The sequence below is a fragment of the Typopeltis vanoorti genome, chromosome 25, assembly GCF_054136105.1.
Source record: "Typopeltis vanoorti isolate ZY-2024b chromosome 25, IOZ_Tvanoo_1.0, whole genome shotgun sequence".
NCBI lineage: Eukaryota > Metazoa > Arthropoda > Arachnida > Uropygi > Thelyphonidae > Typopeltis > Typopeltis vanoorti.
In genome coordinates, this window is record NC_143573.1 from 25,361,784 (window position 1) to 25,375,486 (window position 13,703).

The 13,703-nt window shown below is 35.7% G+C and overlaps 1 protein-coding gene across 1 annotated transcript in view; it reads right to left on the bottom strand.

Annotated features, from left to right (window-relative positions):
- Positions 1–13,703, bottom strand: part of LOC150092609 (inactive phospholipase C-like protein 1) — a 571,653-nt gene that overhangs the window by 333,030 nt on the left and 224,920 nt on the right. The window contains exon 14 of the mRNA XM_090414457.1: positions 7,427–7,520. Within this exon, the coding sequence (XP_090270583.1) occupies positions 7,427–7,520 (94 nt within the window). The remainder of the gene's footprint in view (positions 1–7,426; positions 7,521–13,703) is intronic.

Sequence of the window (13,703 nt, forward strand, 5' to 3'; positions counted from 1 at the left end):
GTTATTGACCTTTTTAGTTATCTTACACCAGCTACTTAGGTGGCGCTTTTTGGAATTGTCAGTTATTGTTTAATTTGAGCTTAATGTACTGAAGATGCCTGTGACACACAGGTGAAAATTATATTATTAAATAATCTTTGTACGTGAGTTTTTTCCGTCATCAACATATCATAGCCAAATTTTTGGTTTGAGTTTAAATGTGAAAATTTTTTCTTCAAGGTACTCTAGAAACAGGTTGGCTAAGTTTGGTGATAAGGGAGACCCCGTTGCTGTTCCTTCCTCTTGTTTGTAAATTTTCTCTTTCCAAATGAAGTAACCGGACGTAATAACAAATTTGAATAATTCAACAATATCAGATGGAAAATTTTGAGTCTACCAACAAGTCTACCGGGAATATTAGTGAAAAGGGAGACAATGTCGAAGCTAATTAGCATGTCAGTTTCCAACAGTTGAATATCTTTTATTTTTGTGTGAAACTGTTGAATTTTTAATTGATGAGGCTGAGTGGCCTATGTGAGGACGGAGAAGGTTATATAAAAATATTGATCATTTGTAAGTCGGGCTGCTAATAGAATCCATGATGGGTCTGAGTGGAACATTGTTCTTGTGAAGCTTAGGTAAACCGTATATTCTAGGAGGCCTAGCATGGTATGTCCTGAGTGTTTTTATTGTTTCTTCATCTAAGGAAGTTGTTTCATCAAGTAACTTGTTGAGTTTCTTGAGCTGTCTTTTTTGTAGGATCATAATCAAATCTGGAGTACGTATTTCGATCTCGGAGTAGTATCATTTACTATCAGTCTGGTTGGTTGGTTGATTGGATAGTATAGACACTTTCTAACCAAGAGGTACGGTATCTGAATACCAATATAGGCAACAGATGTTTGTGGAAGTCATTAGGTCATCAATGTATATAGAAACAAGGTATACAGGAAACTATGATAATACATGATAAGTTCACATTACTAATTTCATATGGACAAATTTCATCCAAATAAGTATTTTTTGTCAGGAGTGCAATATTGTCAGATCTGATATTTCAGACTTCAAAGGTAACCTAACATCCTAACCGCTTCAAATCCACCTAGATCTTTATCTCACTCTGGGTCTCTTTTCTACCATGAAATACTTGTTTGGCTAACCTTTCTTCTCCTACTCTGTTTAAGTGACTTATACACTGAAGTGCCATTGAATTAGGGATAGCTACCTGTAACATATTGGATCCCCTCTGGCCCTGATAACGGCTGCCACATGACGAGGCAAGGTTTCTACAAGCTTGAGAAAATGTTTTACAGATATGGCAACCCATGCATCCTCCAGAGATGTCCCCAATTTGCTCAAGTTTGGAGGTGATGAAACACGGGCCCCGAGTACTCTGCTTGAAGGTATCTCAAAGATCTTCGATGGGATTTAAATCAGGGCTTCTCGGTGACAACTTCATTATTTCAAAGAAGTCAACAAAATGCTCCTGAACCAAGCAGTAGCCTGCCTGGAAATTAACAGCTATCTTGCTGGTAGATGCCATTTCTATTTGAATGCATGATGGACATAAATGGGTATGAATGGTCAGCTACGAGTTCCACGTACTGGGATGCATTTGGGACCTATAGTACGTGTACAACAGGTCCCAAAGATGTCTAACTGAACATACCTCATGCCATCACTGAGCCACCATGTGCTCATACAGTTCTGACCTGATATGCAGGATCCATGGCTTCATAGGATTAGCGCCATATCCTCAGTCTCCCATTGGCACTATGAAGTTTAAATTGTGATTCATCACTCCAGGCTACACATTGCCAATTTTCAATGTCCAGTTTCAATGTTCTTTGGCCCAGGAGGTATTCAAGCTCAGTATCGTGCTGTTAGAAGTGGGACTCTCATAGATCGGCAGCTCCCAAAGTTGAGACAGCGAAGTCAACATTGCAAGATCCTTACATTGACTTTCTGGCTGGAATCCTCATTCAGATGGGAGGTAATTTGAGATAATGTCTGGCCCCTATCAGTCCATACAATGCAAGTCAGATCGTGAAGTACACGATCATTTAAGACTGGTTGCTCTTTGCAGTTTGTCCAGGTGCTTGTTTTTTTTTTGCGGGAATTTTCATATTCCCAGAACACTCTTGAAACTGTCATATAAGAAAATCCAAGTTCATTGCCAATTTCGGATATTGAGTGACCCATCCAAAAGGCACATATGATCCTCAAATGCATCTAAATTTTGCACTTTTCCAATTATGCTTCTCATGATGAATACCTGAGGAAGCCAATGGTGAAAGCTAAGTATAATTGTGGAATTACCAAGCTGGTGAGTATGACAAGCTTAGGAGATTGCTTGGTTCAGTGCCATGGCATGTAAAACTGCAAGGACTGGATGTTGATAGTGCATGGGGAGGTGGTTAAGGAAGCGTTTGCAGGAGGTAATGGCTGACTGTATAACTAGAGTCCAAATAGTAAATCAAGTAGGGGTTAAATGGATGAATAACACCATTAAGCTTGAGCTGCAAAAAAAACAACAACTGTGGAGGGAATTTAAGGAGAAAGGTGACCTGTAGGCACATGAACAGTATAAAGCGCAGGCCAGAAAGGTAACAAGTGTGGTAAGAAAGCAAAACCGGATTATGAAAGGGAATTAGCCATGCAAGCTAAAGAGAATCCCATGTTAAATTGTGAATGAAGATATTTGGGAATTATAATTCTTCATTCACATTTAACATAATCTGCCGTAACTTAAGCAAGACTTGTAAATATTATTTGATGTTAATCTCTTGCTTGTAAATTATTATTCATATAAATTACTTTGAGTTAGTTTATTATTGTTTAATTATATAATTTTGGGATATGTATTAATGATGAAAGGACTCTGTATTAAAATGTCATTCAATTTATTTTATTTATTCCTGTTTTAATATTATAAGAAACTTTGCAAATATATTATAAGAATTAGTATTTATCATATTTAAATGTATATTACATGAATTGTAAAATATCCTTTTATTTTGTTTCTGTACGTAAGAGTGATTTTATGTAATTCTTCTGATTGAATTTGATTGGCTGCTGAAGGAGAAAAGGAGCTTGTTTTAGCCAGCGCGTGTTTAGAACGTGAACGGCGGTGATATGGAGTGAAGCCAGTAGATATAAGCTGAACTGGCTAGAAACGGATTTTAATTGGAAAATGAAAGTAAAGAGAAAAGAGAAGCGTTCAGGACAGCAAGGAGTGAAGTAACGGGTGGCAGTAAGGGGATTTGGGAAATGCCATAAATAGAATAAGAAAGGACCAGGAAATTAATAGGCAATTCGGAATATTTCTACGGAATTCTAAAATTATGACGGATTCCAATTGTTTTGAGGAAGAATAGTGCAAAGCTGAATTTAATGCATAGAAGATAGATTACCTAAAACGAGTGCGTCATGACTTGTGAAGCTCTATGTTTAATATTTCAGTTATTATAGTGAGGATTTCTTTTGAATAGTGTTACTTCAAAGTAACACTATTCATAACTAAGTTTTAAGTGTACCTATAGTGAATCCAATGCCGGTAAGAGCAGTCTTTTTTATATTTCAGCATGAAGAAATAAGAGTTAGCTCCGCCTGATATATCTTAACATTAACTGTGGCGTTCTACTAAAAATAGCTGAAGTAAGGAGCTTTAAAGTGTTTCTCCCTTGAAATGATAACTGCCTCATAATTAAATTAAGTTTTTTTTTTTTTTTTTTTCCATAGCAAAACCACCCAAAACCAATATATCCAACAAGGAATTTAAAGCCCTACAGGAATTGAGAAATAATAAAGAATTAGTTATCACCAAAGCGGACAAGGGAAATGCAACTGTAGTACTTAACCAAAAGGACTACAAAGGTAAGCTGAATGCTCTTCTATTAGATCGGGCTACTTACCTCCCTATCAATTACAACCCCACCAACTCACAAATTAGAAAACTTCACAGGCTCCTTAAGAAAGTCACTTCTTGGCCTGTAGAAGTTACCAACAGATTAAAACCGTTTAACTCTATACCCCCCCCCGTATTTACGGACTCCCAAAAATACATAAAGAAAATGTGCCATTACGTCCCATAGTGGATGGCATTGATTCTCCCACATACAAATTAGCTAAACATTTGGCCAAAGAGCTCACACACTATACTGGCAACACACCATCACACATAAAAAACTCAGCCCACTTCAAAGCCAGCATAGAAAACCTTACACTCCAACATACTGACATAATGGTCAGCTTCGACGTCTCCCCCTTATTCACAAATGTCCCACTCAAGGAAACTTTAGAGCTAATCCAAGCTAAATTTTCTCCCGATATCTCAGCCCTATTTCAGTTCACAATGAACTCGGGCTATTTCGTTTGGCAGGGAAAATTCTACAAACAAATAGAGGGGACAGCCATGGGCTCACCACTCTCCCCATCCTTGGCCAATTTCTTTATGGAGACCTTTGAGGAAAAAGCCTTAGCCTCTGCCCCACAAAAACCAACCATATGGCTTCGCTACGTTGATGATGTGTTCGCTATTTGGCCACATGGCTCTGAAACACTCCTCTCCTTCCTTACACACTTAAACAACCAACACGCCAGAATCAAGTTCACCCTGGAAAAAGAGGAAAACAACTGCCTCCCTTTCCTAGACACACTAGTCACCCGCCAGCCTGATGGAACTTTGGTTTTCTCAGTTTACAGAAAACCCACCCATACAGGCAGATACACCCACCAACAATCCCCCCCCCCTCACAACAATATGGAGTGGTAAAAACACTATACAACAAGGCTAAACTAATCTGTTCTAACGACATAGCCCTTAACACTGAACTAAATCACATCCTCAACACTTTCTCAGCCAATGACTACCCCCCCCAAAAAATATTAAAACCTACAAACCACAGCCCCCCTCCTCCCCCCTCCACAAAAAAGATTACTCTAAATCCATCACCATTCCCTACATCCAAGGCACCTCAGAAAAAATTACCAAAATTCTAAAAAAACATGACCTCACCTCCTGTTACAGGCCTTATAGAAAATTGGCATCCCTTATCCGCTCTACCAAAGACCAACCACTTCCCCTAGACCTACCTGGTGTATACCAGGTCCCTTGCAGTTGTAAACTGTCATACTTTGGCCAAACAGGCAGGACAGCGAATATCAGAATTTCTGAACACAAGGACTACATCCGGTTTTACAAGTATAGCCATTCTGGTCTTGCAGACCATGCTCTGGATACACGCCACAGAATACGGTGGAAGAAAGCTACAGTAATACACCGGAGCAAATATAAATACGAAAGATTATTTATGGAATCAGCCTCTGCCCTAAGAAACTCTCCAAACCTCAACAAATTTGGTTGTATGCGACTGCCCAAATTTGGGAGGCATACATCAGCAGACCTTCAGCCCAACGGCTGAAGGTCTGCTGATGTATGCCCAACGCCTTCAGCCCAACGCCTACTTAGCCCGCTAGAGGGCACCATCAGGACTTCTAGGAAAACGATAGCGTCATATCTTCATTCTCAGTTACTGTATTGTTAGTGCCTGTGTGCAACTGCCTTTTTGTAAGTTCCTTTTGAAAATGGCAATGTGACATTGCCGAAATATCGGAAATATTTATTAAAGTATAATTTAATTTATATTCGGATCTACGTTGTTTCAATTCCCTAAGTGATTTAGAAATGCATAACCAACGTATAAGCCTGTCTACGAGAATTAAATTAAGTGTTTGTTGACTAAGAGAGAATAATTACTGTAAAATTCTGGAACATTGAATTGTGTGAACCATTTCCAATTATTCGGAAGAATATAGAATTGACAGCTGAATGTTTGACCTAATGTTTTATGTTTGTTGTGAGTATTTGAACTAAGTTGATGTATAAAAGAATTGAATTATCTCATTGAATACAGATAAGTTGTGATAATAGTATTTAAGCGTTGAAGAATAAGATCTGTAAATTTAACTTTAATCTTTAAACCAAACCGAGTGGCTACTAGTGTCTCAGAGATATTTTGAATACTGTTCAATTATCTTGCTTAGAAAATTATACTTAGATGTACATATTATATAACCCTGCATTAAATGTTTTGTTTTATTGAATTCAATTTGAAGTTTGTCTGATTTTCTTTCATTGCACTGCTCACGAAAAAATTTATCGGACCTTGTGGAAGCCTTAAAAGATAATATTAACCTCGGCCTGTAGAATAGTGAGGTTGCAAACGTTAAGAGGAATCAATTGATGATTGATTCCTCTATATTATATAGACTAATCTGAATATAAGGTGGCGCAGGATAATATAAATTTCTTTATATTTGGATCAGTATCAATCAACATCTAACAAATAAAAACAGAATTTAAAGAAGTAAGGATAAGTTCAACTAACCGTCATAATTAGATCAGTAAGCAAGATGGGACGACACAACACCCAAACATTTTTTCGATATGCTGCAAGGTAAAAGAAAAATTTATACGGCACAATGATTTTAAGGAATGCCGATGGTAGGGAGGTAACTGAATCAGTTGATATAGTGGAATTACTGAGCGAGCACTTTGCAAGAGTATATCAATCACTTGGTGATATTGCAGGAATGAAGGAACCATAGCTTATACGGGAATTGTGGTGAAGGAAGTGGAGGTGAATAGTCTATTACAAAACCTTAATGTGAATACATCTGTGGGATGTATTCACATGGGATTGGATGATATACCAGCTCGGGTCGTGAAGCGGCTAAAGAATTGTCAGTGCCCTTGACCATTTTGTTTAATTTGAGTCTCGGGTCTGGGTTAGTCCCGAGGGAATGGAAAGAGGGAAAAATAGTTTCACTGCATAAAGGATGTTACAAGACTACTGTTGCAAATTACTGACTGATCAGCATATCAGGAGTCATTGTCAAGGTCTTGGAGAAAGTAGTCAAGAGAAAAATACAGGAATGGATAGATGAAAATGGGATACTGTATGGGGGACAGCATGGTTTTGTGAAGGGTAGATCATGCCTCAGTAACTTGCTCATGTTTCATAATACAGTGAAGGCTGAACTGGATAAGGATAATGGGTTTACAGTGATACTGGTGGACCTTGTTAAGGCCTTTGACATGATACCACATGGAATTCTAATCAGTAAACTGTAGCACATGGGGATGGATATAGGGTTGGTGAGATGGATAGGAGGATGGTTGATGGAGAGATATCAGAGAGTAGTTCATTCAGGAGTAGAGTACAAAAGACAGCCTGTGACTAACGGTGTGCCGCAGGGTTCTGTTCTTGGACCATTACTGTTTAATGATATAGGAAAGGTTCTAAGAGGAACTGTTCATTTGTTTGCTGATGATGCAAAGTTGGGTAGAGAAATAGTGAATGCACATGATGTCAAAATTCTTCAGTATGTATTATTAAATGAATTATAAATACAACTGGATGAAGAGAGTAATAACAAAACTTACGTATTTCTTCAGCCATTTCAAAGTCCCAGAATCTAGTTCTAGACAAACTTATTAAATCAGAAAGCACACAGGATAACTTGATCTTCTGAAAAACCTAATAAGAAATCATGCAGTTATAAAAAGAGGTATAGAATTCTTAAAACTCACATTGGAAAGTATACAGAAGCTAGCATTATTGAAAAAGAAAATGTTCTTTAGAATTTTTTTATGCTTCAAAATCATGATATATATATAATGCTGTACAACATATGTGCGAGAGGTGCTGAAAAGTTCTGATAGACACCCAGAACAATAATGATATTAAAGCAACTCTTCTCATATATTTCCTAAAAGAAAAAGAACAAATTATTACAATTTGATGAAACATGGGGATTAAAGAGTTTTAAGGTGGTTATATCAGTTGCTTTAATATCATTTTGGTTCTAGGTGTTTATCAAAACATTTTAGCATTCTCCCCCCCCCCATCATACATATACACCTCCGAATCAAAAAATTAGAATAATCAAATGAAAATGTGTTGAATGATTTGCAATTCTAATTTATTGCATAGAAAATAATTATTACCAAATATGAATTAGCATCATCTAAATCTACGTATTTTGTAGATTATATAACTATGTAAACACATAAAAATGTAATATGAATTATAAACAAACTGTTATTTGAAAACATCCACAAAATTAGAATTTTTAATGTGGTTCAAAATACTAGAATAATGTAAAAATAAATGCACAAAAATTACAGTCAAAGGGAAACATGATAATTAGTACTTTATTGAATTCCCCCACCCTTAGCTTTTATGACTATTCGTAAATGACTGGGCATATTGTTTACTAGCAGTTCACAGTCTTTTTTATCAAAACATGCCCATATGGTCTGCAGACTAGAAACGAGTTCATTTTTGTCTCTTAGGGCAACTTCTTGATAACGTTTCTTCATAATTCCCACAAACACTTGATGGGGTTTAAATCTGGTGATGCTTTCTTTTAAGGTTACATGGTGGTCAGCATTAATAGTGAAGAATTTATGGAGAGACAACAAACATTAAAATAATTACTTTACTTAGCATTAGGAAAGTAACATTCTAACGTTTTGACCTCTGTATTGAGCACATCATCAGGAAAAAATACTTATGTATAAGACACAAGCTACATGACACTGCACTATACAAAAAGTAAAATTAATCTAAATGATTATTAATCTTTTAACCTAGCCTGACCTCTTGGGAGAAAAAATAAATAAATAAAATAAAATAAAAATACATAAATAAATATATAAACTAAAAATAAAATAAATAAAATAAAATAAAAAGTAAAATTCCACAAAATTACAAACAGAACTACATTAAACATTTCTAAAGTTCTCATGTATTGTGATTTTCTTCTAGGCTTGTTCTGGTTGCTATAAGGGTTGCAGATGGATCATCTACATTCTTGGAATGATTAATCTGTCATTTTTGTTCAGTTTGGATAATGTTTTGGCATTTCACAAGCTTCTTTGAATTTTCTCTCAACCAGGTTTTGGTGCAGTGTAAGGATCTGGTGTCTTTCCAATGAATTCTGTATGGCATATTTGGAGTGTGTGGTCTAATAAGCCTGTTTTACCACAGTGGAAGTATTTAATGTGTCATTTGTGTTCGACTTTTCTGATTGGGATAGTGCGTCCTGCTTCCCCTATGTAAGGTAGGTTACAGTGGATTTTTAAACCCCTGGGTGGTCCAGGTATGGAAGAGTATCTTTGGAAGAGCTAAGTAAATTTCTTAATTTTGTTGGGGGTTTGAAGGTAGTCTTAATATTATATTTAAGTAGAGTTCTATTTTTTCTGAAATGCCTCTGATATTGGGTATGGCTATGGCATTCTTGTAATCTTTTTTTGTTTTAAGTGACATTTCTATGGAGGAATTTGTGAACTTTTTTTTATTGTAGTCATTTTTTACAAATTTTTGGTTAATGATTTTGAATTCTTTGTTCAGAGCTTGTTCATTAGAGCAAACTGTAAGGGCTATGTGTTTGAGGGTGGAAGACTTCGAGCAACAAGCTCTGGATTCAGCTAGCCAAAAGCACAAATAAAAAAAGCCAATACATACATAAAAATTCATACCACCATCCAACACAAAAACTAGGAGTCAAAAGCACCCTCAATCACAGAGCCCTAACAATTTGCTCTAATGAATAAGCTCTGAACAAAGAATTCAAAATCATTAACCAAACATTTGTAAAAAATGGCTACAATAAAAAAACCAAAAAAGATTACAAGAATGCCATAGCCATGCCCAATATCAGAGGAATAGGGGAAACAGAATGTACTATTCCAATCAGAAAAGACAAACACAAATGACACATTAAATACCTCCACTATGGTAAAACAGGCCTATCAGACCATGCACTCCAAACATGCCACAAAATTGACTAGAAAGGCACCAAGTCCTACAACACACCAATTTGTTTGAGAGAAAATTCAAAGCAGTTTGTGAAATGCTAATACATTATCCAAACCTGAACAAAAATGACAGATTAATCATTCCAAGAATGTGGAGGACCCGTTTACAACCCTTATAGCAACCAGAACAAGCCCAGAAGAAAATCACAATATGAGAGGACTTTAGAAATGTTTAAAGTAGTTCCATTTTTAATTTATTTGTATTTTAATTTTTTTAAATTTTATTTTAATTTAGTTTATTTATTTTTTTATTTTATATATATATATATATATATATATATATATATATATATATATATATTGCCGGCCTGGTTGGCTGAGTGGTTAGCGTATCTGCTCTCCAGGCAAAAGGCTGTGGATTCGAATCCTGCAACGAGCATGGATGTTTGCAATTATCTGTGAAAAATACTAGTGGTGGGGGTTGGCGGTAGATGGCATTGGTGTAGTTGGTAGACGGAGAGCTGTGTATATATATATATATATATATATATATATATATATATAATTTTTTTTCCCCACAAGAGGTCAGGCTAGGTTAAAAGATTAATAAGCATTTAGATTCATTTTACTTTTGTATAGTGCAGTGTCATGTAGCTTGTGTCTTATACATATATATTTTTTCTGATGATGAGCTCAATACATAGGTCGAAACGTCGAATGTTACTTTCCTGATGTTAAGTAAAGATGCTAAGTTAAGTTCTTCTAACACGTGTGTTGTCTCTCCATAAATTCTTCACTATGAACTTTAAATCTGGTGAGTTTGCCAGTCAAGGAATTACATTGATTTGCCTTTTCTTGCTGAAAAAGGATATCACCATCACATAACATCACTGGAATATCAAGCGCTAAACAATTTCTTGATATACTTTGGAATTGACTCTTTCATACACAATACACAGACTATCTGGACCCTCTCTGGCCATACAAGCCCATACCATGACAGAGGTTGCAAATTTCACCTAATGTTTCATTCATTCTTTATCAAATGCTTCTTGCTTTAGACACCAAACACATATCCCTTGATGACCATGGGACACACAAAACCTATTTTCATCACTTAAAAGTACCATTTTCTAGTCCTCTTGACCCCACAACATTCTCTGCTTATACCACTGCATGCTAGCTGCCTTTTGCTTGGAAGTCATAAGTAGCTTCATCTTAGTCACATGATTTAAAACTCAATTTGCGAAGACATATCAATGTCGTAGATTTAGACGTTCACACCTAGTTCTTTCCATCTCCTGTGAAAATACCTTTCACTTCAGAAGTAGTTTTTCTTCACGATATTCTTCAATCTCCTCTCACCTCTTGATGTGGTTATTACCTTTCAACCGCTATTGCAGCGATTATTTTGAAAATTCCGGTTATTAGAATACTGTCTCAATACTCTAATAACGCTTGCTTGAGAACATTTCAATTAGATATAAACTGCTGAGTATTGCCATCTTTGTGTAGAGACAGAAGTTTTGTGATATATCAGAAGCAAACAAGCTTCTGATATATCATTCGTTTGACCTGTTTAGCAAATGATTAACTGAAATCCACACACAAACGATTCCACATACGAGTCAGTCCCACAGCTACTAAAATATATGCTATTTCTATGCTCGACTCAAAACCAAATGGAAAAATTTGGAATATTCTAATATTTTGAATCACATTAAAAATTATTCTGATTTTGTAAATGTTTTCAAATAACAGTTTTCTTATAATTTATATTACATTTTTATTGTTTACATGGTTATATAATCTACAAAGTACATAGATTTAGATGATGCTAATTAATATTTGATAATAATTATTTTCTATGCAACAAATTAGAATTGCAAATCATCGAACACATTTTCTTTGATTATTTTAATTTTCTGATTCAGAGGTGTATGTATATACAACACAGTGATATATGTAGTCATCACTGATTAATTTGCAAAAAAAAAAAAAAAAAAATTATTTAAATATCAGAATTTTAATTCTTGGTCACCTAAAGAAAGTAAAAAGCTTATACTGCATAAAATTGATTGTCTGTTATGCATATATACGGTATATTAGACATCGATTTTGTATACAAATGTAAGCACATTTTATGCAGTATAAGCATATTTTATGCAACATGACAAGTGATTCAAAGATGGGAACAGATTGAGTATGGAGATATCTGAAAGCTGTTAATGTTAACAAGTCAATGTGGTGGTATCTCAATTAGCTTGAGATACCACCACATCTTAAGATAATATATGAAGTTAAACAAACCTTGAGGTGGTTTTTTAAGCTGTCTTAACAAGAGCAAGCTTAAATAAATAAATATATATATATATATATATATATATATATATATATATATATATCCTCAAGAGCTCACTCAAGTGAGTACGGACACGCCAAACCCGAGGCACCTGAAGCTGGACTATGCCTTACTTCATGTAATATACATCTATTATATTATCTATAGACTGGTCCCTACTCTTCTTTCCCTCTCATCTTGTTCCTTCCCCCAATGCTATTAGAGTATTCGAGGGCTATGGGGTGATTCTTTCCTATTTTTCTACTTCATGCAGTGGGAGTCTACCTTCTCCTCAGGTACCTGCTCACCCCCAGTTAAAAATGGTGAAGACAAATCAGAAAACTCTATACCGCACTGGTCATCACGCGGATTACCAAGGACTGCACTGGATGTTAGGCTTCCTGGACATCTAGTGATAAGTGAGCTACAGGAGCAAGATCCACAGAACCCAAAAGTAATTACTAGGAAAAAGTGGAGCATGGTTGAAAATCGACATCATATATTCCAACTTTGGCTTGAACGACACCCAAATTTGGAAATTTCATTTGAAAGGTTGATGCAGGAGCGCAGCTTCATTATCAAACACAAGATATTTAGTGAACTTAAGCTAGAAGCACTGAAAGCTCAAGCTGTAAAAGGAGACTATACTGACCCTGAACTGACCAAGAATATGAATGGAGCAGAACCAGATTCCAACGTGCAGAATGCTGAAAATCTTGAAAATATATAAATAGTTGAAAGGAAGCTATCAGGGAAGGAACAAGAACTTACAACAAAAATTATCGCGTAAATGAACAGCAACCTGGAACGAGTTAGGCTTCCAGTATTGAGACAAGTACCTCAACAAAAACTGAAGGAACTCCTACAAGAAGCCAATAAAGCTGCAAAAGCTATCCCTACTGAAACTATTGGACAAACGAATCAACTTACGTACTCAATAGCCTATGTCGTAACATCTGAATTAGGCTATAAGAATAGTGAACCCAAAAGCAGTAAGGCTCAGGAACCAAAATGGAAGCATTAACTGGAGAATAAAATTCTTAAACTCAGAGTAGACGTGAACAATTTGAAAAACCATAAGGAAAAGAAGCTGAAAAACACAAAAATCCGAATAACCTCATAAAGAGATATAATATTGGAACAGGACCTATTGATGAAGTATTAGAGGAACTGAGCAAAAATTAGTTGCAGTTGCAGCAAAAATAAGAAGATACAGTGCACGCATTGAACAGTACAAGCAAAATTCGATGTTTCGCGTGAATCAGCACTAATTTTACAAGAAAACTGATTGCTGCAGGAATGATCATCTTAAAGAAAATATAAATACCACAGACAAAGTAAAAACACTTACATTTTGGCAAAACCAATGGGACAACCCTAAGAAGCACAATAACAAGGCAAAGTAGATTGAACAAATTATGAACGAATCTCAAGAACGAGAAATGGACCAACTGAAATGGTTCAAAAGCAAGCTAAAAGGATAAAAAAAATTGGTCAACACCCAGGATGAATTATATGGCTACTGGTTGAAATATCTGACAGGCTTACACGAAAGAC